The sequence below is a fragment of the Ctenopharyngodon idella genome, chromosome 21 (assembly GCF_019924925.1).
Source record: "Ctenopharyngodon idella isolate HZGC_01 chromosome 21, HZGC01, whole genome shotgun sequence".
Lineage (NCBI taxonomy): Eukaryota > Metazoa > Chordata > Actinopteri > Cypriniformes > Xenocyprididae > Ctenopharyngodon > Ctenopharyngodon idella.
The window spans coordinates 6,667,890-6,694,068 of NC_067240.1; the positions used below are offsets into that span (position 1 = coordinate 6,667,890).

General features: G+C 36.0%; 1 protein-coding gene across 11 annotated transcripts in view; it reads left to right on the forward strand.

Moving 5' to 3' along the window:
* LOC127503612 (probable E3 ubiquitin-protein ligase HERC1) overlaps window positions 1–26,179 on the forward strand; it is a 75,796-nt gene that overhangs the window by 26,704 nt on the left and 22,913 nt on the right. For 5 of the 11 annotated variants that reach the window (XM_051877630.1, XM_051877621.1, XM_051877622.1 and 2 more), the window contains exons 23-50: window positions 537–834; window positions 925–1,003; window positions 1,131–1,179; window positions 1,991–2,229; window positions 3,008–3,205; window positions 3,487–3,607; window positions 4,208–4,448; window positions 4,751–4,905; window positions 5,308–5,567; window positions 5,660–5,764; window positions 5,867–6,028; window positions 6,106–6,345; window positions 7,894–7,977; window positions 8,136–8,352; window positions 9,311–9,620; window positions 11,235–12,022; window positions 13,423–13,624; window positions 14,383–14,540; window positions 15,794–15,877; window positions 16,962–17,169; window positions 18,095–18,222; window positions 18,773–18,981; window positions 19,598–19,866; window positions 19,952–20,004; window positions 21,192–21,389; window positions 21,505–21,679; window positions 25,538–25,787; window positions 25,944–26,160. In XM_051877630.1, the coding sequence (XP_051733590.1) occupies window positions 537–834; window positions 925–1,003; window positions 1,131–1,179; window positions 1,991–2,229; window positions 3,008–3,205; window positions 3,487–3,607; window positions 4,208–4,448; window positions 4,751–4,905; window positions 5,308–5,567; window positions 5,660–5,764; window positions 5,867–6,028; window positions 6,106–6,345; window positions 7,894–7,977; window positions 8,136–8,352; window positions 9,311–9,620; window positions 11,235–12,022; window positions 13,423–13,624; window positions 14,383–14,540; window positions 15,794–15,877; window positions 16,962–17,169; window positions 18,095–18,222; window positions 18,773–18,981; window positions 19,598–19,866; window positions 19,952–20,004; window positions 21,192–21,389; window positions 21,505–21,679; window positions 25,538–25,787; window positions 25,944–26,160 (5,697 nt within the window). Of the gene's footprint in view, window positions 1–536; window positions 835–924; window positions 1,004–1,130; window positions 1,180–1,990; window positions 2,230–3,007; window positions 3,206–3,486; window positions 3,608–4,207; window positions 4,449–4,750; window positions 4,906–5,307; window positions 5,568–5,659; window positions 5,765–5,866; window positions 6,029–6,105; window positions 6,346–7,893; window positions 7,978–8,135; window positions 8,353–9,310; window positions 9,621–11,234; window positions 12,023–13,422; window positions 13,625–14,111; window positions 14,174–14,382; window positions 14,541–15,793; window positions 15,878–16,961; window positions 17,170–18,094; window positions 18,223–18,772; window positions 18,982–19,597; window positions 19,867–19,951; window positions 20,005–21,191; window positions 21,390–21,504; window positions 21,680–25,537; window positions 25,788–25,943; window positions 26,161–26,179 lie in introns of all 11 variants that reach the window. The other 6 variants (XM_051877629.1, XM_051877623.1, XM_051877631.1 and 3 more) reach the window with 6 other exon arrangements.

The following is a 26,179-nucleotide window of genomic DNA, read 5'->3' on the forward strand; positions in this document are numbered from 1 at the left end:
AGGCTTCTTTGTCTCAGAAAAAGGCCTGTTCTACAATCTCAATGTTGTAGTGCACTCCCACTTTTTTGGCCATAGTTATGGGATTAAATACTCAAAATCATATATATATTATTAAATGTATGTAAGTTATTTTTTATTTTATACAAGTGAAGAGTAAGTAATGACTAGGGGGACATTCACACAGGACATTTGGACGGTGTTTAGTTTTAGTTTTTCACATCTTGAAATGCCTATCTTTCTCTTTATTTTGTAATTAACATTTAAGGTTGTGTTATCATTACACTGAAATAAAAATTGTTGCACAAATAATTACAAACAAACAGCAAGTAACACTGAATTAAATGTAAAATTTTGAAGTAGAAAGACTGATACAGTTTTTTCTTGTAAAACGTACTCCAATAGCTTTGAAAATTAATTTTGTACAGTGTAGATGTGTCATGGTTGTGATTAATATGTTGCATTATTGCTCTAAAATACTTGCTCTGGTGTTGTATTGTGTAATTGCGAACTGATTGCATGTTTCCTCCTCCCCGCAGAGGTGCTGCAGTGTTTCCTGGCCACCCGTGAGGCCATGCAGCTCCAACAGAACGAGACTGTGTACGAGTCGTCTGGCACTAGCACGTTACCCAGCAGCACTGAGAGCCCAGGAACGCCAGACAGGGAGCCTCCGCAGCGGCCCTGGGACCACCACAGCACCACTGACCAGGGACTGTCTTTCCCGGCGGCATGCCACTTGCTCGTCTCCCGCTGCCTTTTCCTTCTGCTGGGGGTCCGAGCTGCTTGGCAGGAGGAGATTGTGTCGTCACAGACGCCCACTGAGAGCAGCTTGGCCAGGTCTGCATTTGTGTACGATTACAGAACATTTGCTTGCACATGCGGGTGGGATAAAACTATTGTAAGTAATTAATCTCTCTCACTCCACAGATCTCCACCCTACTATGAGGCGTTAGGAACAAAGATGGAGTTACAGTCCTCCTCTGAGAGAAGATTCAGTGAGAGAGAGGTATTTATGCATCCCATGTTTTCCCCTAGTTTAATATTGATGAATTGATCTCTCGTTTGGGTCTTGTTCTTTGTTTTTTTTTTTTTTGTTTTTTTCATCTGTGGTCTGATTTGTCTCTCTTTTAAAGACACTAGATCAGTCTAAAAGCTCCTCAGGGTCATTCAAGAATAAAATGGGTGAGTGGTATATAGTAGCATATTCACATATCTGATCTCACACATAGTGCATCTGTTGCATGTTTGATCTTTTACCTGTGTGATATCATGTCAGACCATTGACATATTTGATTTTTCATGTATGATATCTGATTTCACATTTCTAATTTCTCGTGTCTCATTTCACGTCTCATCTAACTGATCTCACCTGTCTTCTCTCATTTCTAATTTCTCACATTTGATCTCAATATCTGATCTCATATATTTCACATAATTGATCTCTTAAGTGCCTGATCTGTCATATCTGATTTTTCTAATTTCTGACTTTCACCTGATCTCACATGTCTGATCTCACAATTTATCTCTAATTGTTATTTATCATGTGTCTCATCTCACATAAATAATTTCTCATTTCTGTTTTCTCACGTCTGACCTCACATATCTTACATCTTACGTCTTACATGTCTGATCTGAGTGATCTCACATACTGTATATTTCACATAATTGATCTCTTAAATGCCTGATCTCTCATATCTGATCTCAAATTTCTGATTTCCACCTGTTTGATCTCGCATGTCTGATCTCTCTCTCTCTCTCATGTCTGATCTCTCATCTCACCTTGATATCTCGCTTGCCTGATCTCACATGTCTGATCTGATTTCTGAAGAATTTAGAAGAATATCACACATCTAATCTGATTTTACTTGTTTAATCTCTCACGTCTGATATCTCACATTACATCTCTCTCTCTCCTTTCACATATACTGGAGGTATCAATTTTAATTAGCTTAAATATCACACATCTGTGCTAATGAGCCCTGTTTCTTGCTAGGACTTCCGCTCTGTTCTTTGGGCATTATGAAAGATGCCTGGGAACGACTGCGGCAGTGCATCAGTCCCACTACTGTGCTGTGCCCGGGTGGAGGTGGCACACCCATCCTAGGCCAGGTCTTCCATTTCCTGTGTGGGAGCCTCCTCCGGACCTCTTCTCTGATGGACAAAGATGGAGGTGCACAGGCGGACCCCAAAGCCATCACTGTAGCCATGGCACAGCAACACCAAAGAGCTCAGGTGGGAAAGCCTCAGTAGATCATTTTTACGTTCAATAACTGGCTAAAGTTCATAAGAAATGAGTGTATTAAAGGGATAATTCACCCAAAAATTATCCCATGATTTATGTATTTATGTGCATATGACTATCTTCTTTCAGACGAACACAATCGGAGATATATTTAAAAAATATCTTGGCTCTTCCAAGCTTTATAATGGTAGTGAATGGGGGGTGAGATTTTGAAGCCCAAAAAATGCATCCATCCATCAAAAAAATAATCCATAAATTTCTCGTTTTAGACTTCTAATTCATGACCGGTGTTTTGTTTTGCTCTATCTTCTGCGCTTCCACATTCGGCATTGCGTCATGCGTCGGGTCAGAGGTCACTCTTCCACCGCAAATCGATGCGTACAGCCGTCTGCTGGAAGCTAGTTATTATAGTTAATAAAGTTTTAAATATGGATATTTTTCTTACAAAAACCCTTCGGAAGGCCTTTATTAACCCCCTGGAGCCAGGGGATGATTTTTATGATGGATGGATGCATTTTTTTGGGCTTCAAAATCTTGCCCCCCATTCACAACCATTATAAAGCAAGGAGCCAGGATATTTTTAAATATATCTCCGATTGTGTTCGTCTGAAAGAAGATAGTCATATACACCTAGGATGGCTTGAGGGTGAGTAAATCATGGGATAATTTTCATTTTGGATGAACTATCCCTTTAACAGTTATGTAATGTTCTCACACAGTAATAATAAAGACGTAGACACTACAATTGTTTTCATACCCTCTGTCCAGGTGCGTTTGGAGGCCTTGTGTCAGATTTCCTCCTTCCTGTCAGAGATGGAGGAAAAGAGTGTCAGCTCGCTAGCGTCCCCACGGTTTCCAGGCCTCCTGCAGTCAGTGCAGCTGCAGTTCCTCTCTGGCTGCTTTGGCCTGGGAGCCCCGATCACCGGCAGTCTAGTGGCACCTAACAACAAGATTCACCATTATACCGTAAGACATGCTGACATTAGCCTAAATACAAATTCATTTTAGATCATGCTTATTTTGCATTTTATTGAATGAATGCAAGAAATGTTAAGGAAATAACATTTACAGAGGCGATAATTACTTATAGGCAAAGACAAAAGCACTTATATCACAAACATCTTATGATCTGCAAATTATGGAGAATCTGTGTTCTTACATTAGATGCACATTCACTGTAATCTTACACGTATATTAAAATATGATTTCAGGTGTCTAGATGACTTTGTTTGTGTTTTTGTGTGTAGGCTGGGACTCAGTCGGCTCCTATCAGTGTTCAGAGGGAGTTACAGTCTGCAGCTCACACGCTCCACCAGCAGCTGGTGCGTGTGCTCAGACAGAAGGTGGCGCTAGAGAGAGAACAAGCTGGTGAGTAACGCTTCTTACTCACGCACATGGTCTAAACAGAAAAAAAAATTGTATTTAACCAGCTAAACTTAAATATGTTTTGCATCGTTTCATAGATTTTTCTTATTTTTAGTTTTATATAAATACTTCATTTTTAAAATGACTTTTCATATTAATAATATATATAAATATTATAAAATAATATTGATTACATTTAAACTAAATATTTTTGTATCTGCAATTTTATTACTAATTTATTTTTACTTATTTTTTTATTAATAAATCATAATATATATTATATAATAACAGTGTAAATAATATTAACTAAATTTAAATGAACTATTTTGTACTTTACAGTGTATCTTGATGATATTAATAAAACTGATAAATAATAAACTAATAATATTAGTAACACTTAATTTAGTTTATTTTCTTATTTACTTATTTAAAACGTTTTTTAATGTTATCATTGCCCACTGATTCAAAGAGACATATTAATTTGTGATATTGCTTTGTGGTTAAAATTTAGCTTGACTGCATTTTGTGGTTTGGAACAGTCCTAGTACTCTAATACACCAGTTTAAATAAGTAGTGATTTAACATAGATTTGTCTCATTTCAGGCTCTTATCAGCACCTACTGTTGGCTACAGTCTTTGCTCTGAACTTCCACTATCAGCCAGTGGATCTGGTAGTGATTATTAAATGTGGCGTACTGGAGATCTTGTCCACACTGACTGATAACACATGTGTGCTGGTGAACCAACGCTGGCTGGCCGCCTCTATGTCCGGTCACATGCAGCTTGGTGGGGCGGTGAAGCTGGCCGCTGCCAGACTCCTGCAGATATTCGCCATAGCAGCCAGGTGAGATTAAAAACTAGGTAATTAAATACAAAACGAGAGAACACATCCCATAATATGCCATGAAAATCTCACACTTTGAAAACTGCTCCCTTAGATAATCACGTTCTATCATGTTAACATCATAATATTGCTTTTATGCAAAAGTTTTGCATAGTAAAGAAAGTGTAAATTAAAGATATTCCATAACATAATTTCATATAAAAGTTTTAGTATTAGCAAACATCCCTTCTGCCACATGCTATACTACCTGGCTACAGATATACCAGGTTGTACAGTTGCAGTTAACGTGTGTGTTTCTCCAGTTCCTGTGAAGAGACCTTGCCGTTGGACGTGTCCCAGGCTCTCATGGATGTAATGAGCGAGCAGCTGCAGGGATTGTTACGTGCAGTCCACCAGCAGGAGGTGCTAGAGAGGGACTCCACAGAACACATCCAAGAAGAAACAACCAAACAAGAAAGTGAGTCATTACAACACAAGATTAAAGCTGTGTCTCAATTAAGGGGCTGCGTCCTCCGGAGGTCGCATTTGAAGGCTGCACATGTCATCGAGTCGGTGTCATTTAAGAAAAGTAACCATAATAAAATTGACTGTCATTCCTTGTGTGGTGTAAAATACTGTAATTTCTTTATGACTTTGCAATCTAATGGTTACTTTTCTTAAATGAGACCGACTCTGACATATGCAGCCTTCAAATGTGACCTCCGGAGGATGCAGCCCCCGAATTGCTAACAGCTAACGTGTTCTTTAGTGTAGTATTTCTTTATTCTTTACTTTTTCATCATACTTGTGTGCATATATACACAGTAAGTGTGGTATGGTATATTGTATTGTATCATTATACCTTTTTGTTTAATTTTAGGTGCGGATATAGTTCGCAGCAGCAGGGTTGTGGAGTCCCAGCTCGCTGACTTTCTAGTCTTCCTAAGGCGCATTTTGTCACTAAAGGTCGCCAAAAGAGTCTCTGCGTTTGTCAAGTGGATCGATCCGTTGATGGCAGTTATCTCATACAAATGCAACTCGGGTAATCCACATTTCCACAACCTGCGGACGAAGCTGCTGGCCTTTCATATTCTGGAAGCTCTTCTCCCTGCCTGTTCAGATCCTGTCATCATGGAACAGGTCAGAAAGTGCTGTTCACTTGATACTGAATGATTGGAGCTTGATTAATCCCGACTATAAACATTTACCATGTCGTTTTTGTTTTATTTCAGATTGTGGATCAGTTATTTAGCCTTTTGTCCTCATACATGTGGGAGGAACCTGTGGCCCTGAGAAAAAAATTAGAAAAAGAGAGAACTTCTGAGCATATAAATAGGGTATTTTAACTCATCTCTATCTGTCCACCGGACACATTTTACAAACTCATATTCGTGTCCATGGATTTTAGATTGTTTTATATGCACTTATATGTCTTCCAGGACAGCGAAGATGAATGTATTCCTATTGGTGATTTCTCTTTTGACCCACATAAACTGATCTGTTGTTCTCTGGAGAGTGGAAATGTGCTATCTCATGGATCGGGGGGGAAAGGGTACGGTTTGGCCACCACTGCCATCACATCTGGATGCTTCATCTGGAAGGTACCAATGCAAAATACAGTCACTGGTGTCCTTTACAGGGTCCATGTTCTAATATGTTTTATGTCTCCATATCTTAGTTTTATATAACTAAGGAAAACAGGGGAAATGAAGGGACGTGTATCGGAGTGTCCCGATGGCCCATCCGGGACTACAACCATCGCACCACCACAGACATGTGGCTGTACCGGGCCTACAGTGGTAGCCTGTATCATGGAGGAGAACTGGGCCGAGCTCTGCCCTCCTTCACCCAGGGCGACACAATCACCTGCATCCTAGACATGGAGGCTAGAACTATCTCCTTCGCCAAAAACAACAGGGTCAGTGCGTGTTTATGAAATTAAAACACTTTCCCACTTAGCTCAACAATGTAAGGTACAATTCGCTATAACATATGAATTATAATTGCCATCAAACAGTGTTGCTTGATTTAGAAGCTACAGCTACTTATATATGACATGAAATAAAAATAATTTTGATAGAGTTAACCTGATAAAGGGCCTCTAAATTATTAACATTATCAAAACTTTGCTGAAAAACCTACTAAATGCTTTCTGTCATGATAGTTCATACTTTTTCAGCAAATAAAGCGCCTTTTAGTATCATTCTAAGAATGTCCTCCTTCAGGTTGTGGTACTTGTGACTTTTTGTTGTGAAATCTTTACTGACTTTTATAAATTGAACATCAACTTTTATATTGTTAGCAGTATTTCAAGATAAACACTTATTTGCAGTGTTGGGAAAAGTTACTTTTAAAAGTAATGTGTTACAATAATGCTTTACTCCCTAAAAAAGTAACTAATTGTATTAGTTACATGGACTGAAGCAACTTTTATGATTATATTTGATTTGATTATCCAAAATCTCAATTTCTTTTTTGAAAAATCATGTTAAAATGTAAGTATCAAGTGTGATGCATCAGGCTTTTGAGGAACGTTTATTTGTGCATCTCAATCATCATTGTATTGGATTGCATTATATATTTTGCACCCCACAATAAAATCTACAGAGCTTTTATCATAAAACTAAGCATTTAAATATCATGTTACCAAGAAATATTATTGGGAGATATTGAATGACTACTGATATTCATATGCATGTAAAGTAGTCTGCTGTACAATCATTGATTCATTATAAGCTATCAGAATTCCGTCTTACTTTTCAGCAATACGAAGGTGTTTTTTTTGTTTACTTCTCGAGTGTGAGCTCTATATTCTCCTATGTATATAATACTATATGAGCCATAAAAGTCTGATGTATCAAATATGATACTCAAACACATATACACATTATACTATTCCATATAAACTATTCTGTTGTTTTATATGCCAGGCTTTACAGGGTTAATCTTTTTTTTTTTTTTTTTTTTTTTTTATAAATATGCACAAATGTCCTTAAGGAAAAAATATTTTTCTTGTAGTAACCTAAAATGGAAATTGCAGAAGTTTTTTATTTTCAGTTTGTGTAACCACTTTTGCCAGAATGGGCCAAAAAAAAAAAAAAAAATTAATACTAAGAAAAATAATACCTTTTAATGATTCAGTCCCAATGGATAAAATCAAGTCCTGTAATATTTCACTTGGAAATATTATGATGTATTATGAAGTGTATATGTATATCTGATTTAAAAGCCAAAATTACTTTTGTAGTTTTTGTATTTTTTTTCTATCGCAAATTGTAATTTTGAATTGTAGCCTTTTGGCAAATTTTAAGAAATATTTTAGGTTAAGCTGTATTACTATGGAAAATAATTTTGTACGAATAAATACAAAATAAAATGATAAAATATATAGTCTAATGAACTTGAAATGTAAATCAGTGGGCAAACTGAGTTCCGAAGTCCTGTAATTGTTTTTATGTGTGTGTAGGAGCCCAAGTTGGCGTTTGAAGGAGTGGATGCCGTGGAACTCTACCCCTGTGTTCTGTTCTACAGCAGCAACCCTGGAGAAAAGGTCAGCTCCTTAAACCTATACACTAGTGGCCCCATTTTAAGCAATTGATGCCAGAACTGAAACACAATTCATAATAAGCTTGCTAAAAATAAATGAGCAAATCTCTACAAATCAACTTTAAACTTGCAAAACCCTCTTGTTCCTTCAATGGACTTTAGGTGGCGCTGTGTGACCTGCAGATGCGTGGCATGCCTAGCGATCTTTTACCAGGGGAGCCACTGTGCAGCCCGCGGGCGACGGTTCTGCTGGAGTCCACAATTCAGCTGCTAAGACGACTGTATGTGAACGATGACTGGGTTCAACATATCAACCAGCACATGCTGAACAAACTACAGCTCATCAACCCTCTCATGAGGGAGGGACATGGCAAGATAGGTCAGTTAACTCATCTGCTTAAACTGTTACTTGGATAGCATATACAGTCCAGTTCTCACTATTAACTACGACTTTTGCGTCAATAAACTCCTAAGTACTGCTTATTAATACTTAATAAGATAGTTGTTAAGTTTAGGTATGGGGTAGGTTTAAGGGATGTAGAATATAGTCATGCAGAATAAGGCATTAATATGTGCTTTATAAGTACTAATAAACAGCCAATATCCTAGTAAAATGCATTCTAATACGCAACTAGTTAGTGAGAATTGGACCCTAAACTAAAGTATTACTATATTGTATGTAGTCTTATATAGAATGATTGGGAATTCATCATTGCAAAATAAAATTCTAGAAATAAACTAGATATTTAAATAATATAAAATACAAAATATATATACAATGTATTTAAATGTATACAAAATATATTAATATACATTTAAAATGTGTTTTATCTGGACCTAAAATGTTGATTACATATCTTGTTCGCAGTAGCATAATATAAATTAATTTTTTTAAGTTAAATACTTTATGGAAAAGGCCTTTTTTAATAGGTCAATATGTCAGTTATGTTCATCAACCATATCATGGGACCTACTAAACTTACTAAATGATCTAAAATACTGGCTACAATATACAGTAACACACTAGATTTGCCTTTCCTAGAGGAAATATCTGTACTACTTGCAAAGCAAAGTGTGAAAAAGACCAATTACAACTCATTATGCAAATATTACAATGTTGCCATGAATGACAGTTGGATGGCGAATAAGCTTTCATTGTAAGATTTTACAACTTTACTCTTACATTTTTTAAAACAACGAAGTTTATTTTAAAACAAAAAACAGTAATTGTAGGAAAACAGTAAAATGTCCATGCACACACAGAGGATGATTTAAAAAAATGAAGAACAGAGTCCTTATTTAAAGGTTAATGTATTCTGTATGCTGTCCCCTGCCAGCAGGTCATGCCAGTAGGGAGTCTGATGAGAAATGTGGGGTGAACAGAGAGAGGGGCTCTGCTTGGGTAGATGTTGGGATGTCAACAGACCATCTCTCTGGCCCGGCAGGGCTCTCTGACGCCCAGCTCAGTGTGTTGTGCACTGAGGTCTGGCCTGTCATGGCCCTCATCGGAGGGGTGGACAGCGGTCTCCGTGCAGGGGGGACCTGCCTGCACAAACCCAGCGGTCGACGTGCGACCCTGCTCGGGGTCTTGAAAGACGGAAGCCCCCTGGCTAAGCTTCAGTGGGAGGAGACAGATTTCACTGTGAGGTAAGCACACAAATATACACACATATACAGTACTCTTACAGACGTGCAAATAATTGAAAGTTTGTATTGTAATCACTATATATGCTTTAATATAAAATTAGGGAGCAAGAGCCTATCACGCCAAGAGCAGAGAACGAATAAAATTCACAATGAAAATGCTCGGTGTAAACATACAGTTTCAAACTGGGTTCTGAGGGTGTTTGGGGGTCTGCATAAAATGTAAAGGTGCAATGTGTAAAATGCAATATAATATACATAACTATGTTTTCAGTGGTGTATAAAGACCTTACATAATGAACTGTTATGTTTTTATTACCTTAGAATGAGCCATTTCTATCTCATACACTGCGGGTCCCCCTCCATGTCAAGGCGTCATTTTGCGCCGGCGTGTTTCTACAGCAGCCCTAAACGGACAAACAATCTACAGAGCGCGTTTCGTCACTATGTTGTTCTTCTAAATCATTCGTGTTTTTAGAGGCAGCTTGCATCGTCTGCACGATTAATTGAAAATAAACTGAAAGCGATTTGGCAAAGGTGTTTGGCGTTTTTTAAAAATTATTATTATTTTATAATGCGCAGCTTGTCATTGAAGCACGGCACTGTGATCTGAAAGCCAGAGGGCGCTCTCACGCAATAAAATATATTTATAATGCAATGCTAATCGACATAGCCTTTATCACTGTATAGAATACTATAAAATAATATGTTGTGTGCCTTATTCTGTGTAAGAAGCCACATCATCTCACAGAAGAATGTTTTCAAACACTCAACTGTCGTTATGAAGTGAGTTTGGAGTAAAAACCTGTTATTAAATCTCTTTTGTTGGACAAGAGGTTCATAAATGCTTCTCATGTTTGGAAAAATGTTTGACGCATGTTGCTTTTTCAAAAGTGACTCGAACTGGCTTTCAGACAGAGCAGCATTTACTACTGTTCACAGAGCCGCGCTTTACTGACAAGCTGCGCATAAAATAAATCGCAGCCTTTGCGAGTTCAAACCGGTTTAAGCGCGATTTCGGGTTAATAATAATTGTGCAGCCCTAATTTATTTTAAATGTTTATACATTTAAAAATACTCACATTTTCCAACTAATAACATTTTATTAGTTTGTTTTTAATTTAGTGCAGTGACAATAAAAAAGCCAATTATTTCATTTTAGAAAAAAGATGTTTTCCTTATAATATGACGTTTAATATTTTTCTCACACATAACAAATGGATCTTAATGCATAAACATATTTAGCTGCCATTATATTTTAAGAAAGAGGTCCCTCATATTTTGGTGTCCTTGCCCTAAAACCCTTGTTTTAGAGTAAAATATTTTTACCTCATGACTTAATGTTCTCCAGCACTGTCATTGGGTTCCGTGTTCAGACGCCATTGTAATTTTTGTATATTTTGTATGTTATATCTGTCCTGTTCTTTTTACCAGTTGCATGCGTCTTTCCTTTTCGATTTCTTCACTTCCCTTTTCTTGTATTGTCTTTTGTCCTCTTCATTTTTTTCTAATCATGGTATCCTTTCCACTCTTTTATTTCTGTCTTGCCCCTACCGTCTCACTTCTCTCCTCATCTTCATACTGCTTGTGACCTGCTGTGGTCCCACTAACCCAAAGCTTCCTGAATTCTTGGTCACCTAGCGACACACCTCTTTCCTCCCTGGAGCCATGCGACATCCCCCAGCTGGACGTGTCCCGCTGCTGCGGCCTCAAAGCGCCTGTGTTGTTCGACCTCATCCTGATGACCGGCATCTTGAATGAACAGGAGCTTCCTTCCGGATCATCTGGAAGTTCTGCATTGCCAAGGAACCGAATCAGCTCAGAGGGCGGCCCGCGTAGTGAGCTGGAGAGACGTTTGGATGAGGACATCGCTCGCATTATGATGGACGAAGAAGGAATGAGCTGTCCGGTGGTTGAGGACAGAAATAACGCAGAGGAGAGGAGAGAGGAGAACCAAGATGACATGTTCAGAAGAACCCTCACACAGTCAAACGAGGAACGTGGTAGTGCCCCCTGTCCGCCAATACTCGCACCCCAACCCAGGGTGGACTTCTTTGCTTTGGAACTTCGTGCAGTCCGCATTTCCTACCTCCTCCTGGGGGCGCTAAAATCTCTGGCTGTCATTCTGAGCTGCGGGAAGTTCACAGATCTTCTCCTGGTTCCCAAATCAGATGCAGGGGTCAGCGTAACTAGCCCTGACTCAGCGAGGACCTCTTCTGGTGGGGAGGAGAACGCCGAGCTGCGCTCTGTGCTACAGTTCGTGGTGCGGAGCATGGTGAAGTGGGCCGTCAGACCCTGTCCGATTAAACAGGCCATGGCTTTATCAGACCTCGAGAGGGCCCAGATCATCATCTTTAAAGGAGCATTGAACAGACTGCATGAGGATGGAAGCAAGGAACACAAAGGTTTGTTGCTTTTGCATGAACACGTGAACAAGATAAAAAGCTGAATACGGTTTATTCAGTTGTTTACCACATTTACTGTTTAAAAATAATAATGAGAAGGAGTAGGAGTAGGAGTAATAAAAATACATTATTAAAATTACATTACATACATTATTTTTTTATTACTGTTTGTTTATTTGTTTTTAATTTTAATTTAATAATTTAATTTATTATTATTATTATTATTATTATTATTAATAATATTATTATTATTATTATTATTATCAGTATTATTATTAGCTATTTTTACAGACTTTTACCTTTGTAAGCTATATAATAATAATAAATTGTTATTATTATTATTACTGTCCATTTATTGTTTCATTATTTATTAATTAATATAATTTAATAATTCTAATATAATAATGTAATGTATTATTTATACATTATTTTATTATTATTATTACTACTACATTATTATTATTGCTGTTTATTTGTTTTTTAATTATTAATTCATATAATTAAATTTTTTGTAATATAATTTAATATATTATATTTTTTATAATATATTTTTATTTATTTTTATATATTATTATTATTATTATTATTATTATTATTTATATATTATTATCATTTCATATAGTTAAGGCAAAAGTCTGTAAGAATAGCTAATAATAATACATTTATTTATTATTATTATTATTATTATTATTATTATTATTATTATTATTATTATTAATGCTTGTTTATTTGTTTTCATTTTAATATACTATTTTAATTTATTATTATTATTATTGTTAATATTATTAATATCAGTATTATTATTATTAGCTTTTTTAAGCTATATAAAAATAATAGTAAGAATAAATTATCATTATTACTACTACTAGTGTTCATTTTATTGTTTAAATTATTTATTAATTAATAATTCCAATATAATAATGTAATTTATTATTAATACAGTATTATTATTATTATTATTATTATTATTATTATTATTACTGTTTATTTGTTTTTTAATTAATTAATATAATTTGAATATTGTAATTTAATTTAACTTATTATTATTATTATTATTATTATTATTGTTGTTACTATCATAGTTTAGAAAGGCAAAAGTCTGTAAAAAAATAGCTAATAATAATAAATTATTTTATCTGCTGTTTGTTTATTTAGGTTTTTATTATTTATATATTTATTAATATAATTAATATAATCATTTAATATAATTTTGTTTATTATTATTATTATTAGTAGTAGTAGTAGTAGTAGTAATATTTCATATAGCTTAGAAAAGTAAAAGTCTGTAAAAATAGCTGCTGCTGCTGCTGCTGATGATAATTATTAAGTAATAATAATTGATTTGTTTTCTTGTGTATTAATTAATATTACCACTTGTTCATGTGTGTTTGTGTACATAGATTCAGGGGGTCACTCTTCCTCTCAGCCCGTGTCCAAATCCTCCAGTTCAGTCTCGCTTTACAGCAATGGCTCTGAGGGCACTGCCATCTTTGGCCAGTCAGCTTCACCCTCCACCAATGACCTCACAGCCTCCCTCCTCACCGCACTGCAGGCTGACGGCCTGGAGAACTTTAACCCTTTCCTGCCCATCAACCTGCTACAGTGAGTTTCTCTTTGGTCCAATCCCAATCTATTCTGTGCATGATTTCATTGCAGTGAGCACTCAAGGTGACGGGTACAATATCTGCACCACTAGTGTCAACATATTATGTAATAAAAATAGAATAGAATAGAAAATATAAGGCTATAATATAATATATTATTTCATAAATATATAATCAACAACGATATAATAATTATTAGACAGGAGTAACACACTGTTCCGACAAAACCCGACGAATGTGTCTGTCATCGTCTTCCGGTGCAGTGTGAAATGGCCTTAAAGGAACCTATGAATCAGTGAAATAATTATGAAGTACTATGAAGTGATGCCAGTTTTATGATGACATCTCCTGAAAGGTAATTGTTCTGGCTCTTAAAATGTGTATAGTTTGTAATTACTGTCACTTTAAAGAAAGGAACATGAGAAAGGGTTTCAGTCTAACACACGCTTGGTAAATTCTGACGTGTCTGGATGTTCTCACTCCAGATCGCTGTCAACTGAGACACACACACTCACACAGGTTACTGAGAGTGTGAGTGAGAATACAGGTGAGTGTGTAAGTGTAAAGCTGTGACCGTGTGTGTGTTATAACCCCACAAAGCTCCTCTCTTAACCTGAAGTGCTGAGCATGGCTGAATGACTCTAGGGTGATTAACACCTCAATATAACACACGCTCATACTGAAGGTTTGCTCTAGAGCTGGTGCTAGCGGTTCTCCTGTGTCTGTGTGCATGTGTGTGTGGCTGGGCTCCTCTAGGCGGATGGTGCTGGCCCGTTTTCCCACATTGGCAGGGCTCGTCCACAGTCCGGTTCTGCCCCCCGGGCTCAGCCTGACGAGCTCAGCATCCTGTGAGGGCTTCACTGAGCAGCAGACCAGCTTCCTGGAGCCCTGCGGTCAGACCAGGACCCCTGTGGGTAAGACTGACAGCACAGGTTTAATAACGCCCAGACAAACTATTGAAATATAAGGGACAAGTAAAACTGGATGTCTAGCATGTGGTGACCTTGGACATGGTTATCTGTTTTTTGTTTTGTTTTTAATAAACTAACATCAAGATTGATTTATGTAGCACCAGACGTTGAGATGTCTCCTTCAACTTAACACTGATGGCCTGTGCATGTTTTACACTTGAGTCTTGCTTTGGAAGTTTTTATTTATTTTGTTTGTCGTATACTCACTGATTGCAAGAAATTAGTTTGCCTTTTTTTTGCATCTTCACACCCAGTTGAATTGCACCTTAAATCTTACAAAGAAATACAAGACCAATTGATTCTATACATATATTTATATTTTTTATGCAATTTTATGCAATTTTTATGAAAATATTGTTATTATAATAAAGTAAATAAATAAATATATTTGTAATAATTTTATTTATATATATATATATGCAATTTTTTCTTAAAAAAACACATACATCTACATATTTAAGAAAAATTTGAAAATTTATATAATTTATATTATATATAAATATTTTATATATAAATATACCATTTTTTTATATGTAATAAATATATATGTATTTAAATATACATAATAATTATGCACTTAATATATTTAATTATATTATCAGCATATCAGTCTGAGTGAAAAATAAATTGAAAAATTATTAAATTTAATTAAATTAATAAATAAAACTTAAAATAAGACATTCTGAAACTTTTTTTGTTTTTATTTTTAATATCACAAATTTGATTAGTGACTTAGATTAATTATCTTAGGTATTTATTTTTTGATTTTAATTTTTTTTTTTTTTTTTTTTTTTTTCCCAATTGTTTATTTTCATATTTAAATTAAAAGGGTTTCTGATTTCCAATGTGGTTTCAAATATTAACCTTTATTAAATGTAATAAAAAAAATGTATATAATATAAAGTATACAATAATATAAAATAAAAAAAAAATTAAATATAAAATACAAAATATAAATAAAAATACCTAATAAAAATAGTAAAAAAAAAAAAAAAAGAATAATTGAATAATAATAGTTGATAATTTGTAGTCTAAGTCCCCAGCCTTCTCTAGCACATTGACCTGCGCTTTATTTTTTAAATGCAGATACTTTATAAATAAATGAAGAAAGAATCATATTTTCCTGACTGGATCAGTCAGCCCAGTCCAGACACATTCTGATTCATCACTTAATAATTTTTATTTCTGTCCTTCAGAACAGCCCCAAATGTTTGTCCCAGTTCGCTTGCTTGAAATGGGCTTCTCAATGAGACACATCTACAGGGCCATGGAGGCAGCAGGTACAACAAGTGCTTGCAACATCTAGACTCATTCTTACCTGTTTAAGAATGAGTCAATCATGTTATTAGATGACTGTTAAACTCCTAATACTGTTACAATAGTCAGTTTTATTAAATTTTCAAAGATTAGAAACCTGTGATTACAATACAGTCATTCACAAATAGAAATATTGGATAATTATGTTGAGTTTTGTACTGCATTTGATTGTTTTTGTCACTAAATAATTATTTACTGGTAATTCACTCATTTCACTTCCCCTGTGAGATCCTGCTTCAATTTACCCCTCACTGTTCTTCCCCACTGAAACGCTCAGCTGAATCATGGGAAATATTAGTGGAGCTCCACATGAAGTCTTATTTAGTGTTATCATAATTATGTTCACAGTTTTAGTAAATTCTTTAGAAATGTTTTCATAATGTTTTGCATATTTTTTTGCATACTTATTGCAATCAAAATAAAAAGTGTATATATAGCGTGTGTGTGTATATATATATATATATATATATATATATATATATATATATATATATATATATATATGCACTTTTTATTTTGATATATATATATATGTGTGTGTGTGTGTGTATATGTATATATATATATATATATATATATATATATATATATATATATATATACATATATAATATGTGTGTGTGTGTGTGTAAATTCAGTGTGTGTGTGTGTGTTTATGCACTATATTTTTTTGTATAATTATTGCATACTTATATTTTCTTGAGCAGTATAGTTTTACAAAAATATTAAAAATTATTTTTTTTTAAATTATTTTTGGTCAGTTCCAAAAAAAAAAAAAAATTCAAGTAAATAATTTATATATTTATATTTATATTTATTTATTTAAAATTTTGTCTTTCCTTCACTATCTGGTTCAAGTCAGTTTCCATTTTTTTGTTTTTAAATTAAATTTATAGATTTCTATAGAAGTGTATTCTCAAACACAATTTATGTTTGACTAATTTCAAGCATTAAATATACACCTAAAGTTCACGAGAAACATATATTCAGCCAAGTGTGTCCAAACTTTTATTGTATTCTCCCTGACCTCTTTGTGATATCTCTTAGGGGTCACTGGAGAGGTGGACTCACGCACCATCGAGGTGCTGGCGAGCTGGATGCTGGAACACCCCATCACAGAGGAGCAGCAGGTGGGAGAGGGCTCGTCTGCAGGGGGCACCACTGATACACCCTCATCTGAAGGGCCTGAGACGGTCCAGTGCCCCGAGTCTCCAGCTCCTCTGACCCTACAGGAGAGCAGAGAACCCAACGAGAGGTGAATTCACACATACACCACGTCTCAACCAGGCACAACATAAAGTGACAAATGATAAATCACGTCTCTTGCATATTAATCAACCGCAACTGATAGCAAGATATTTTAACTGCCACTTGGTTTTAGTAGCTGTTTCCATCCACCTAACTGTATTGCAAATGTTGGGATATTGCATAAAAAAGCATTTGCTGGAAATACATTTTTAAAAATGTGCTTAAAAAAACTTAACTGATTAATTTTTTTTTCTGAAAAACTGCAATCAAAACTCGTTTACAGAATAAATCCCTCTTTGCCCAACAAAAAGTCTCTTGTGACTTTACCTCAACAGATGATGTGATGACTGGATGACTGGACTAAACAGTCAATGTTGGTTTAGTCATTCTGAAATGCCTGAGCCCAAAGTCTGTCATCAAAACGATTTGGTATAATTACTTCCTAGAACTCTCTCACAATTGTGTTCCCAAACACCAGGCATCCGCCTCAGAACACAGCATACATTAACATGACAGGGTTTATTGTGTTTCGTCTGTGCGTTCTGAGGCGCAAGTCATTTCTAATGTATGAAAAAAGAGCCACAATGGCTTCCACAATTGCAGCAACTTTCATTTTTATTACAGATATTTTGTGCTAATTTCCCATGAAAGCTGTGTTTTATTCACAAATGTTTTTTTGCGATATTCCAGTTTTGCACCTAAGTTTAATTTCCAACTTTGGATGAAAACATATCTAGTGTCTGTTTTCGGAATAGCATTCTATTGTAACCATTTCTAGTATACAGTATATATTGTAGCACAGTATGCTAATTTTCTGTTTGCAAGATCACAATGACCTACTGAATTTCCTAAAAAAAAAAATGTTATACAACAGAGCACACTGCATGGAATATTTTATTTATTCACTGTGTGTATTCTGATGTGCTTTCCAGTCTGTTAGCAGGATTGGACTTGGTGGAGAGAGAGAACTTCTTAGATGTTCACCTCACCAGGAACAGACCTCCACCTGCACGGAGACAGCGGTCCGGAGTAGGTCAGAGAACATCCTTCAGGAGAGCAGGTCAGATCTTCACACAATGTGCACTAACGTACAGTAGTGTTGTCAAAAGTACCGACTTCGATACCAAGTCGTTACTGACATTTTAAAAATGTGATGCTTTGAGTGCTGTTGTACGGATTCATAAACACCTCTGATTGGCCATTGTGTTCACTTGCTCAACATATATGTCTGTGATTGGCTACAAAGATCAACGCTTCAAAAACATGTTATAAATAGTCATCAATGATGCTCTTCACCAAGCACTTACACAGATACACACCTTCAAATTCAAACACTTCTGTGCGTTGATCATTGTAGCCAATCACAGACATGTATGTTGAGTGCATGAACACAATGGCCAATCAGAGGTGTTTACGAATCCACTTGAAAGTGTTCACAGCGTCACTTTTTTAAAATTTAAGTACTGACTTGGTATGGAAGTCGTACATGGTAGTGTACATGGATATGTAACTGTATGTGGATGTGAGTACTGTACATTGACAGACACATTTCACATTCACATTTCAGTGACTCTGCCCTGAAGTTTGCTCACCTCTCTTGTCTGTTTCAGACTCCCCGTCACCCATTTCTGTCCCAACACTGTACAGACAGGATGTGGGAGTGGCAGAGTGGCCAGAGCGGGCTGAAACACACCCATTTGCTGCTGAGGAAGACTCAGAGCTGGGCTACATGGATGATCCGTACCATGAAGAGCCCTACGAGGAGCTGCTCACCCCAGAGTTCATCACCTCTGAGAGGGACACGCTGTGGATGGTAGAGGTGCTGGAAATGTCTGTTTGTCTGTCTATTGTTCTATCTATCATTCTATCTATTGTTTATAGTGCTATCTATCTGTCTATCTATCTATCTATCTATCTATCTATCTATCTATCTATCTATCTATCGTTCTATCGTTCTATCTATCGTTCTGTCGTTCTATCGTTCTATCTATTTATTGCTCTATCATTCTATGACTCTTTTGTACCATCTATCTATCTGTCTATCTATCTGTCTATCTGTCTGTCTATTGTTCTATCATTCTATCTATCACTGTCTATCCATCCATCCATCCATCCGTTCATCGTTCTGTCTTTCTATCTATCTTTCTATTTATTCATCGTGCATCATTCTCTCATTTACTCATTTATTTTTCCATCCATAAATCCATTATTTTATATTTCAAATATATCATTTATTGTTTTTATTCTATCATTTATCACTTTATTGTTCTGTTCTTTCATCATTCCATCTTTCATGTATTATTCCTGTTGTTTGTTGTATTCTATCTGTCTATTGTTCTGTTGTGTGAATATTATATGTCCATATATGAATGTTTTTTTCATTTGTCCTTCACTGTATCTCATAGTTGAGTGAACATGCGTCTGTTTTGTCTCAGGGAAGAGAGGAGCACCCAGAACCCCATGAGATGGTGGAGTGTGAGCTGTGTAACACTCTCACCCTGCAGTTCAACAACCACATGAAGCGTCACCACCCCGGTTGCGGTCAGAGTGCCGGTCGCCGTGGTTACCGCAGCAATGGGGCCTACGTGGATGGCTGGTTCGGAGGCGAATGCGGATCAGGAAGCCCATACTACCTCCTGTGCAGTGCATGCAGGGAAAAGTATCTGGCCTCCAACATGGGCGTTATGAGCTCCAAACAGGATAGGTGAAGATGAGGAAATTATGAGTATGTTGTAGGCATTTACCTTTTCTATTTAGCAACCCAGATGTTTTTTTTTTTTCTTCTTCAGGACAAGAGGTTTGGCGTCTGATCTGATTGGTCAGGTGGATGGTACATCAGAAGGTATTAGTGCGGTTATTTTTCTGTTCAAAATTAACCCTGTGCTGTTTATTAAGGCAAGACACTATAGGCAAAAACATTGATCTTTTTCATGGCACTGGTCAATTTTGAGATTTTGGGCTAGACTAGACTTTTCAGACTAGTGGAAAGAAAACAGTTTATTTTATTGCACTTTATGCGTCTGTAAATTTAAATTACAATACATATCTTTGAAAACCTTTTTTTCTTATTCACTGAGCCAGAAACATCCACTTCAGTATCACTCATATATACTGAAGGTTTTTACAGAGCGGTTTGTTCATATTTAGTCTGATTTTATGCAACATTTTTATCCTGAAAACATGGTGAAAATGTTTTTTTTTTTTTTTTTTTTTCTCGGGCTGTTGGACAGTATTTTCAGATTTATGGAGCGGTAAAAAGATATATACAGAATCCCCTCTGTAAAAATTGTTTAACCCCTTAACTGTCACCCCCAGTTATAGAAGTTTAAATTTACTGTAAATCAAATGTACTTTATGGATTTTTATTTTATCTTATATAAAATATATATTTTACGAAATTATTTTTACTCTAAAATTGATATAAAAATTAAAGTCATATGTCTAACCAAGTTGTGTTCCAAATTTGAAGTTGATATCACAAAATTGAAGCTCCCATGTGATTTTGTTTAGGCAAAATACTAAAAATGGCCACCGGGTGTCATCCACATTCCATTGAATTTTTTTGATGCATTCTTCTGTAACAAATTAATACATTTCTGTCCAAATATCACTTCTATCACAAAACAGATGTCAAATATAGAAGCTTGAGATTCAGACCTTTGTGATGATATGTGTTTTGTCAAGATTAGAAAAGTTTTGACTATAAAGTAGTTAAAATAAATTTTGTAAAATGAAACATGACAACGCCCACTTGGGGGAGGAGCCCGCTAAAAGGATTTAAAGTATCATTTCCATGGTGGTAACGCAATGTCCAATTTCAAAACGATTTTCACAAGATGAATTTTTAAGCTTTCGAATGATACCTAATTTATGATGATTACTAAAATAAGTGATATAAAAAAGGCAATAAATAAAAACAGCGCCAAGTGTCCTGGTAGCGATGACAGTTAAGGGCTTAAACTACTGTATACCAGTGGTGTCTTGCCTTGAATTAATGTGTAATGATTTGAATGTTTGTGTGTATGTTAGATGAGTGGGATCCAGGTAACCAGGAAGACTCAGACCCGGACCGGCTTACAGGTTTGGAGGACTTTGGGATTCTTCTGAGACCTTTGGGTCTGAGTGAGAAGAAACCCGTGCCCGACCCCATCCCCTTCATGGAACACGACCCTCTTGGAGCTCTGGTCAGTGGCTTGGTCAGTGGCGACAACAACCTGCTTTACAAAGGTAATATTTTCATATTCAGCAACTATGTTTAAAATTTTCCAATACATATTGCATGTAAGAGCTTCCCAAAATCACAGTGAAATGCAGCACATTGTTGTTTATTTATTGTGTGTAGGTATTGTTAGCACCGAGCTGAAGAGCTCCTCGGTTCCTCTAAGTCTAGGGGAGCAGGCAGCATCCCTTCGGGAGCCCCAGGAGAGACTGTTGGCTCTGAGGAGAGTCACCTCCACCGCTCAGATCCTGCTGGCGTACGGTATGGTGATGAGAGCTCTCTCACAGACCTCCTCCAGGTAACAACCACTCGCACACCTCCGCCTGACTTCCCTGCAGAATATCATCTGCTCTGTAAACTCCTTCACAGCGAATCTGACATAGCATACTGTGATTGATCCATCAATGTCTGACTGACCTGGATGCAATCTGAGCCTTGCAGAATTCCATCATTCACCCATCAACATCGCACCCATCATTCACAAATGTTTTAGCCTTCCCTTGGCCCTCTAATTTTATTTGAACAATTTGTTAATTCTTTCAAATACTAATACAAGTATAGTACTCTCAGTTCTGTTTAACACAGTTTACTTTATCTGCACAATGCATTCTCACAATCATAAACTCCTTTACACAAATCCAGAATTTTTTTTACTGTGATGATCTGTCAGATTCTGACTGATTTTTTTCCAAGATGTTTAATGGTTTAGAAACCCCCTAAATAACTCATCAGCAATTCCGGGAATATTGAAAATGTCACATTGTTCTTTGTGAATAACTTCAAGATGAATCCGAAATACTGTGATGATTCTTTTTCCGATTGTTTTTCCCCCTCAGATTTTCCTTCCTAAAAAACTAACAATTAAGATAATACAGAAAATTCAGAATCAAACTTTTGCTATAGTTTTATTATATTTGATTATACTTTCAACTACCAATATAGTGCTCTCAGCATTATTTCACGTATTACTATATCTTACTAAATCTATTTCACAGAATTTTACAGATTTTTAGCCCACAATTGTACATTTTTTTCACATAAATACAAATTACTGTGATAATCTGGGGCCAGTTGTTCAAGAAGTTAATCTGGATCAGAATGATCTGGATTTGGAAATCCCATGTTTTGCTCTCCAGGATCATGTAATCCATCTTACTTTTGTGCTGGTTTTTCAAAGCAAAATTGGATTGGGTCACCCTGATCCATATACACACTTTACTAGTGCTTCTCTCAGAAAAGCTCTGTGTGGTGTTCACCCGAGAAACTTTGTGTTCGCTCGCAAAGAACTTTTGACTGGTTCATCTCTTATGATTGTGCCAATGCAGTTTACAAACAGTGAAGAAAAAAAAAAAAAAACACTTTGAATTAAATATATTTTTATTTGATATTTACAGCTGTTTGGGGATTATTTTATGGCACCAAAATCTTTTTTTTTTTTGTTTACAGTAGGTTACCAAAAGGCTAATTATGTAGCCTAATGTCTACTTCTAATTAATCACTTTAACAGATAAACTAATCAAGCGCAAAATAAAAAATAGGTTAGTATGTATATTACATGAAAAAAAAAGTTTTTTTAAAAAATATATTTAAAAAAAAAAAAAAAAAATAGTAGAAAGTTTTAAAGTTTTATTACATTTTTGTTCCTGAAATCCACCCTTCTGATGGGATCAGTATAATCCAGATTTTTTGGATCAAAGGTATCCCAATAAACTGATAATTTTATCAAAAACGCCAGATCAAAATCAAGATTGAATTTTGTGATCTAATCTGATTTCAGAATCCTTTTTTTTCCCTTTTGAACAGCCCATTTTCAAGATTTGGTCCAATCCAATAGCCGAAATCCGATTACTTTTAAACAACTGGTCCCTGTTGATTTCTGGTTTTCTATTAAAATTATTCATTTAATGATCAAAAACTTAAAAAAAAAAAAACTCAGTCCATTTACAGAAAGAAATATATAAAATATATATAATAAATTCAGGATTGAGTTAGTTTTGTACAAAAAAGTAATTTGTAAAGTAAACTTATAAATTATTTTAATTAATTTATTTAGTTAATAAATGATATCATTTAGTTGCTTGGTGTGAACAGACCTTAATATGGTACAGAAATGGTACATACTATATAAATCAGGAGATGGATGGAAATCAATCTATTATCTAAATTCATCTTAATAAAGTTGTTGTGAATGATCCATCCATCTAAGATTATTATTTTTATTAAGACAAGTTAAGACAATTAAGATTTTATTTATATAATATGTATGTACAGGTGCTGGTCATATAATTAGAATATCGTGAAAAAGTTCATTTTTTTATTGTAAATTATTTTAAAAAATGAAACTTTCATATATTCTAGATTCCCTACATGTAAAGTAAAACATTTCAAAAGTTTTTTTTTTTTTAATTTGTTGATTAGAGCGTACAGCTAATGAAAGTCCAAAATCCAGTATCTCAAAATATTAGAATATTTACATTTGAGTTTCATTAAATGACCATCCCTACAGTATAAATTCCGGGTATCTCTTGTTCTTTGAAACCACACTAATGGGGAAGACTTCTGACTTGGCAATGGTCCAGGAGACAATCATTGACACCCTCCACAAAGAGAGTAAGTCACAGAAGGTCATTACTGAATGGGGTGGCTGTTTACAGAGTGATGTATCAAAGCATATTAAATGCAAAGTTGACTGGAAGGAAGAAATTGGGTAGGCAAAGGTGCACAAGCAACAGGGATGACCGCAAGCTTGATAATACTGTCAAGTAAAGCCAATTCAAACACTTGGGAGAGCTTCACAATGAGTAGAATGAAGCCGGAGTCAGCGCATCAAGAGTCACCACACTCAGACATCTTCAGGAAAAGGACTACCAAGCCACTTCTGAACCAGAAACAACGTCAGAAGCATCTTACCTGGGCTAAGGAGAAAAAGAACTGGACAGTGAACAGTGGTCGAAAATCCTCTTTTCAGATAAAAGTAAATTTTGCATTTCATGTTGAAATCATGGTCCCAGAGTCTGAAGGAAGACTGGAGAGGCACAGAATCCAAGCTGCTTGAAGTCTAGTGTGAAGTTTCTGAAGTCAATAATGATTTGGGGGGGCCGTGACGTCTGCTGGTGTTGGTCCATTGTGTTTTATCAAGTGCAAAGTCAATGCAGCCATCTTCCAGGAGATTTTGGAGCACTTTATGCTTCCATCTGCTGACAAGCTTTATGGAGATGCTGATTTCCTTTTCCAGCAGGACTTTAGCATCTGCCCACAGTGCAAAAACCACTTCCAAGTGGTTTGCTGACCATGATATTACTGTGCTTTATTGGTCAGCCAATATGCCTGACCTGAATCTATGGGATATTTTCAAGAGAAAGATGAGAAACAGTCGATCCAACAATATACAGATGATCTGAAGGCTCAATAGTGCCTCAGCAGTGCCACAGGCTGATCACTTCCATGCCACACTTCACTGATGCAGTAATTTGTGCTAGGAGCAAGTCATTTGCTGTAATATGTCCTGCCGATCAAGTATTGAGTGCACAAAAGAACATACTTTAAAGAACTTGAACTTTTCTGTTTTGCAAATCCATTTTTTGATTGATCTTAGGAAATATTCTAATATTTTGAGATACTGGATTTTGGACTTTCATGAGCTGTACGCTCTAATCATCAAAATTTTTAAAAAAAAACTTTTGAAATGTTTTACTTTACATGTGGGGAATCTAGAATATATGAAAGTTTCATTTTTAAAAATAATTTATAATAAAAAAATGAACTTTTTGATGATATTCTAATTATATGACCAGCACCTGTATGTGTATATATATATGTGTGTGTGTATGTATGTATGTATATGTATGTGTGTGTGTGTGTGTGTGTCATCTTCAGGCATTTATTCGGCTCCTTTCTTACAAACGACTACATGTTCTCATTTAGATCTGTCTCCATCCAATCAACACCACATGGATAGAACCAAGTCCCTGCCCTTCATTTTTTCTTTTGCAGTAATCTGTATTTCGGATGTAAATAACAATACAAAACAGATAATCTATTGCTATGTCCATTACATCGCAGCATAGTCTGTTTTTATACACAATGTGTATATGTCATTGTACATTACGATGTACATTATGTCTCTCAAAGCTCTCTCTGTCCCTCTGTGTTTCAGTAGTTCAGTGTGTAATCAGTCCAGTGGTCTGGAAGCTCTGGGTCTGGCTGACATCCGTATCCTGGTGCGACTGATGTGTCTGGCAGCAGGGGGGCGTGTCCACACAAGCGTGGACCAGCAGGGGGTGGGGCGTGGCTCTGTGAGCGATCGCACAGGCTCCGCCTTTCTGTCCTTCCTCAGCTCAGCTATCGGCAGTTTAGTGTCCCACAGTCCTGCTGCTTACAGAGAGTTAGTGGACATCTGCACTCAGGTACACACACTCTCTCTCCTTCCTCTCAACTCCTCTGCTAATGTTTCTCACCTCATTATCCTTGCTACGCTCTTCATCATTCTCTCTGTTAAGCTCATTTAATCATCCTGTCTTCCTCCTAATCATGCTGTCTCACCTGCATGTCCTTCCTCTCAGGATCTCATGGCAGCAGCTACAGGGATGAACATCAGTGCTATCACTGATCCGCAGCAGAGAATGAGGCAAAGCTCCGCCCTGAAGGGTGCGCTGCAGGAGCCGAGAGAACTGACCCCACCCACCTTCCTGGTCACACAGAGTTTGGTGTCCCTCCTGACAGAGAAAGGTGTCCGATACCGTTACAACGTGGAAAGAAGCGAATCCGCTGAATCAAAGGGTAAAGAAAAATTCTACAC